At 50.7% G+C, this 6,103-nt stretch overlaps 1 protein-coding gene across 1 annotated transcript; it reads left to right on the top strand.

Moving 5' to 3' along the window:
- Positions 1-799: 799 nt before the first annotated feature.
- Positions 800-4,844, top strand: SLC2A10 (solute carrier family 2 (facilitated glucose transporter), member 10; the record flags this gene model as incomplete). The annotated part of the gene is made up of 4 exons (XM_008942419.1): positions 800-2,176; positions 3,226-3,348; positions 3,924-4,059; positions 4,748-4,844. Coding segments are annotated over 4 exons (1,733 nt in total), but the record flags the coding sequence as incomplete, so codon positions are not given.
- Positions 4,845-6,103: the final 1,259 nt, after the last annotated feature.

The following is a 6,103-nucleotide window of genomic DNA, read 5'->3' as shown; positions in this document are numbered from 1 at the left end:
GGTTTTTGTTGTTTTTTCTTATTTTAACAAAACATACTTACTAATCTTGCATGCTCATCTGTATGGGAAGGGCAAGGTCAGACAATCACTTCTTGTATTTGGGGTAGGCAAGAGTGAGCTTTTCAGCTCATGGTGAAGTTTGTTCTGTAGTCCTGGACCAGCCTGAGAAGGCTGTGCCTGGCTCGGGGATTGGGCGCTGTGTGCTGTAGGAGAGACTGAGGAATCAGAGCCACCTCCACAGATCATGCTGAGACTGCACAAATAACTAGGAGAAATAAACTTTTGCAAGCAGTGTTTTTAATGATGAAGTAGGGGGTGGGAATGGAGAGCCTGCAGTGAGAGCTGACCGTGCCACAGGCACTGAACCTGGCAGTGACAATGCAGGGTGATTCAGGAGCACAAAGCAGAAGCTGCGTTTCCTGCCCAGAATAGGTTTTGTAATTGGAATCAAAGGAGACCACAACTCCTGTACAACTGCAGGCACTACAATCACTGTCTTCCACTTAAATCCAAGTTTTAACTTTCAGGTATTTAAGTTTGCTAACAAAGTCCTGTTTTCACAGTTCTGCACCCCAAGTGAGTGCCCCTGCAGGCAGTGGAAGTGTGTGCAGGCCTGGTAGGCTGTGTGACTATCTGCAGGTGCCTCCCTACCCGTGACCAAGTGACCTACGGGGAGATTCACCATCGTGATTTTGTAGATGGAAAACTTTGGGTGTCCTGGGAGAGTGTTTTACCAGCTTGTGCTTGCTGGTAGCTTAGCTGCCTGTGACAAAAATAGCATTGCTTGCTTGTTTTCCAGGTCGCGCACTGTTGGTCCTCCTCTTGTCTGCAACAGTCTCTCTCCTGGGTGGGCTGATATTTGGATACGAGCTGGGGATTATCTCTGGTGCACTACTACAATTGCAGATAGACTTTCACCTCAGCTGCTTCAAGCAAGAAGTTCTCGTGAGCGCCCTCCTTGTCGGAGCTCTCCTCGCCTCTCTGCTTGGGGGGATCCTTATTGACCGCCATGGACGGAGGAGAGCAATCCTGGCCAGCAACTTGGTCCTGTTGGTTGGCAGCCTTATTCTGACCCTGACAAGGTCATTTATTGGGTTGGTCATTGGGCGCATGACTGTGGGCTTTGCCATCTCTGTCTCATCCATGGCCTGCTGCATCTATGTCTCAGAAATGGTTGCTGCTCATCAACGAGGGTTGCTGGTGTCTCTCTACGAAGCAGGCATCACTGTAGGCATCTTACTGTCCTATGCACTGAACTACATCTTTGCAGATGTGGATGAGGGATGGAGGTACATGTTTGGACTGGCCATTGCCCCAACGGCCATGCAGTTCCTCAGCATCCTCTTCCTCCCAGTGAACCCTGTTAAATTAAGCTCGTGGGACTCGGACTGCCAGAATGGCCTCATTCAATTGCAGGACACTGAGGACAGAGGAGCAGCAAAGCGGGAGCCCTATAAGGAGAAGCATTATTCATTTCTAGACCTTTTCAGGACCAGAGAGAACATGAGAAGGCGGACTCTGGTGGGCCTGGGACTGGTGCTCTTCCAGCAGTTCACTGGGCATCCCAATGTGCTGGGCTATGCCTCCAAAATCTTCCACTCGGTGGGGTTCCAGAGCAACTCCTCAGCGATCCTTGCCTCTGTTGGGCTGGGAGCAATAAAGGTGGTGGCCACGCTCATTGCAATGGCCTTTGTGGACAAGGCTGGCAGGAGAGTGCTGCTCATGGCTGGCTGCGTGGTGATGGCCATCTCTGTCTCCACCATTGGCCTCACCAGCCGCATTGCTCCCCTGGCTATGGCCAGGGACTGCAAGGCAGCTGCAGCCCCCAATGCATCCTACAGCCTCACCCAGCATGCCCTGATGCCTGTATCCTCCCAGTCTGCTGTGTCACCCATCCCACCAGGATTAGGTCCTGGCAAAAGTCAGGCAGGCCCTGGGTTTGCTGCCACGAGGAGCCTCGCAAAAGTTTCTGCCAGTACTCAAAGCAGGGAGGCTGGTCCTGGTTCTTCCCTTGCTCAGAGAAGGACCTTGGTAGGTCAGGCCAAAGAAGAGACAGTGGGAAGCCCAGGCCCTCCTTTCAGTGATGCTCCCTGGGCAGAACATCTGGTTTTAAATTGGATTACGCTGCTGAGCATGATGGCTTTTGTGAGCTCCTTCTCAATTGGATTTGGACCAAGTAAGTATGGTGTTTATGTATCCTTGAACTAACCCAGAGAACAGAACTCGGACTGATCTTCAGAGTCTTCATGAAACATTCATTATGTATCTGCTTTACAGAACAGCTCAGTGTGTGGGAACTGGAGATTTATCCCCTTCATCCCACTGAGTAATTTTCTAGCATTGCAGCTCTGTCAGCTGTAGGGCTGGTACAGCACTAGAATAACTTTCTCTGCTACACTGTCACTACCCTTGTAATATTTTTTCCTGTCAAGCTCATTGCAAAATTAGAGCATCCCACAAAGCACTGCCTAATCTTCCTAGTACCCTGGTGAGGAGGAAAGTAGAGGGCTGAGGACAGAGGGACTGAAGAGCTTCTCCTGAGTGATGAAGAAAGCCAGTGGCAAAACTGGAAATGGAACCTCCTTAGAAGTTTCCCAGTATCAGCTGGGATTTTTTTTTTTTTCTGAAATCATTCTTCATCAGATGAGAATAGAGATTAGTTCATGCTTCCCTATGAGCTCAGGTGTTTTCTGGCATCTGTTGCTTTAAATGCTCATCAGAGCAAAGGACAACACCTAACTCAAGGAAAAACAAGTGTACAGCAAATCTCATGGGTTTGATAGTGACCCTGTTATTCAAGTTATTCTTCAAGTTATTTCAAGGAAAATAATGCTGAGATAGAAGAAACTGGCAGCAGGTATGCCAGATCTTTTCCATCCCCCCTGAAGGGAATGACCAGCTCCCCTGCTTTCTTCTTTGCTCCCTGGGCCTGTTCATTGGTATTTCATTCCTCCATGGAGTGCTGACCATGGGAGTTTGCAGTGGGTTAACCCTGGGTAAGCACCAGGTGCCCATCAAGCCACTCTATCACCCCCCCTGCCCCTTTCCCTTTCCTTATAGTGTTCTGCTGTGACCTGACTCTGGGATCTGGATGTTTGACACCACCGGCAGCGGGTGCTGGATGAAGCCACAGTTTAAAACCCTTGCTGAAATCTCTCTCGCTCATTTCCCAAATAAATTTCTTAACCCTTATAACCATCTTTCTGATCTCTCTAATCCGTGCAGTGACCTGGCTGGTCCTCAGTGAGATCTACCCTGCTGGGATAAGAGGAAGAGCCTTTGCCTTCTGTAACAGCTTTAACTGGGCTGCTAATTTACTGATCAGCCTCTCCTTCCTGGACCTTATCGGTAAGTTGCTGTCCCCTGTCCTCCATCCCTCCAGCTCCCACAGCTGGTTAGGGAAGGTGGCCACCACAAGCCATTTAGAGTGGCATTTGGAACTGTGGGGACTTGACACTGGAATAGGTGTGAGCATGATGCCTGTGAGAACAGAAAAAACAGGCACCAGCAACACCGGTCTGAGCCTCTCCAACACCCATTTCAAATCATCTATCGCCCACTGGGCTGTACCCTAGCACTGCAGTATCAGGAAACCACGCTGGTAGCTTTACAGTGTTTCTTGCTAGCAGAGCTCTCTGCTGAGGCACTCAGTGGGCACTGCACACCCTGGAGCTCAGCTGCCTTCTCCTGCCCTCTGGGGTGCTGCTGGCAAAGCCTGGTGTGAACCATCCTTCTCCCTTACTTTGATTCATGGTCCAAGCCTTGCAGATAAGCAGCTTTCCATACCCTTTTGAGGGCTTCTAAAAATAAGATGCCCTTGTCAGGCACCAGTGACCACCTCACAGTAAGCAGCCAGCTTCCTTTGTATCCTGCTGTGTGGCTTACCTCCAACAAACCCTCCATGCACTTCAATCTCTCTGCAGATGCTATTGGTTTCTCTTGGGTGTTTCTTCTCTATGGACTGATGGGAGCAATGGCTGTTATATTCATTTACCTCTGTGTTCCGGAAACAAAAGGGCAGTCCCTAGAGGAGATAGACCAGCAGTTCTCCAGGAAACGGTACGTGTGCTGCTGGACCAGTGTGAGTGCTGGCTTTGGGTACTTCCCACCAGCAGTCCCCAAGGTCTGGGCCATTGGGCAGCTCAGGGCTGTTGCAAAGGTGCTGGTGAGAATCTCTTGGGCTCATGCAGATCTATGGGACATAGTGTGAGAACTGCAGCAGTTCATCAGCAGGTCGCTGCCCTGAGCCTCATGCCCATGCTGCTGGAGGGCAGTAGTGACATGTGGGAGGAAAAGTGCTAAAAACCAGGGCTGAGGGGAGGAGAGCAGGACCAGAGCGTGGCACAGGCAGGTCAGGACTGTGAGGAGGTGGGAGGGGACAGTAGTCCTGTTGTTTCACCTCAGAGTAATCCTAGACTGGTCCTTCTCCTCTGGTGCAAACATCCTGGTGTAACAGAGGCCATGGGCTCTCACATCATGATCTCCATGCAAAGTCTGTAGTGGGGAGGAGAAGATCAGGAGGTGTTCGTGCAGTTCTAGTTGCGAAGGACTGGATTTTTCTACAGACAGTCTACTGAAACTAAAAGCACCTGGAGCAGAGAGGTGTTGTGCAGCTGCAGGCCATGATGCCAAGGGGAGGGGGCACACACCCCGGAGGGGGATGGGGGGCAGGGGAGGGGTCACTGCTGTAAACCCCTGCCTGGCTCCCCATGGGCTGCTCCAGCTGATCCTTGCCGTTGCCCGGCAGGGTGTGGGAGGGCAACGTGTTTAAGCAGAGCCGAGGAAGAGGAGCGAGCTGCACACACGCCCAGTACCAGAGAGTGGGGCATGCCAGCAGCACGTGAAACCAATGACATGCCTGCAGCATCGCCCTGGGGAGAGGAGCAGGCTGTGCCATCCACAGTCCTACTCCGTGGCCTTTAACTGGTGACCTCTGCTCAGACACAGTTCTCGCCACGGTGCCTGAGATCCTGGGACATGCCAATAGGATCCTTTGGGTCCTTGGAGGATCGTTGGTCCCAGGCAGGGAACATATCCTTCCTTTGATATTTTTTATTTCTCATGGTTTGTATCTTCTATCATTAAGAGATTAATGGTTTTGTATGCCAGAATTAAAGCACAACTTTTGCTGACAATGCTCTCTGTCTGTGCAGTTCATTTGTGAGCAAGGTGTATTATTTTCCAGTTCTTCAGAACACTTAACACTTTACAGAGGGCACAGTATTGCAGGGGGAACGTGTCAGACACCCAGTGACATACATTAGTCTTGTTGCCCTCTGTAACGTTAGGAGCCCAGAGTCTGAGGTAGGAGCCAATGCAGAGAAACGCTCCGTTTCAGTGGAGGCAGATTTTTGCTGGCTCACCCACTATTTCCCAAAGGGCCAAGGTCCAGCAGCTCACCCACCTCGTTGCCCAAGGCCCATGCCTGCGCAGGCGTGGATGTAAGCTCACGTGCATGTTTGGCTGCTTTCTTTTGTATGCAGAGCCTGGTTTGCATTGATGACCAAAGTCTGCGTGTACAAAAACACATCCAATACTCTTGTACCTTTGACAAGTTTTCCACCTCTTACAACTGTACTTTTTTTTATTAAGTCACCATTCCTGACACACAAACATAAAAAAATCACCCTACAAACACCACACTCACTCCCAAAACCTGTTGAGAGATGAGGAGCTGGTACCCTGCTAACAGACACACTTACCTCTTTTGAACCTTGAAGGAACCAAGTCCCAAAGCTTAGGGGTTTCTCCTGAAAATGCAACTCCTTGGGGACCAGCAACAGCTATGCTGGGCCACCTATGGGCTGTAATTCGGTCCATGGCTGTCAGGCCTCTGCCTGAATCACTTTGGGGATGTGCTTTGCCCACTGAGCAATGGGGGTCACCCTCAGCCTTCCTCAGCCACCTCTGTGTCGGCCTCCCTGGCACACCTCTGCTGCAGCTGCAACTCGGTGTTTCTGAAGTCCCTCAGGCGCTGCAGGTCCTGGCAGCTCAAGGCACGCAAGGGCACCTGTAAAACAGAACGGATGCTCTTTTTATACAAAAAAAAGCCCATGAAAACTGAGCTGTATCAAGGGTAACGGATTTGGGGGAGGAAGAAAGC

This window comes from Merops nubicus, unplaced genomic scaffold, assembly GCF_000691845.1.
Source record: "Merops nubicus isolate BGI_N331 unplaced genomic scaffold, ASM69184v1 Scaffold40126, whole genome shotgun sequence".
NCBI lineage: Eukaryota > Metazoa > Chordata > Aves > Coraciiformes > Meropidae > Merops > Merops nubicus.
The sequence above is the reverse complement of the archived record's forward strand: the minus strand, read 5'-3'. Positions and strand labels throughout refer to the sequence as shown.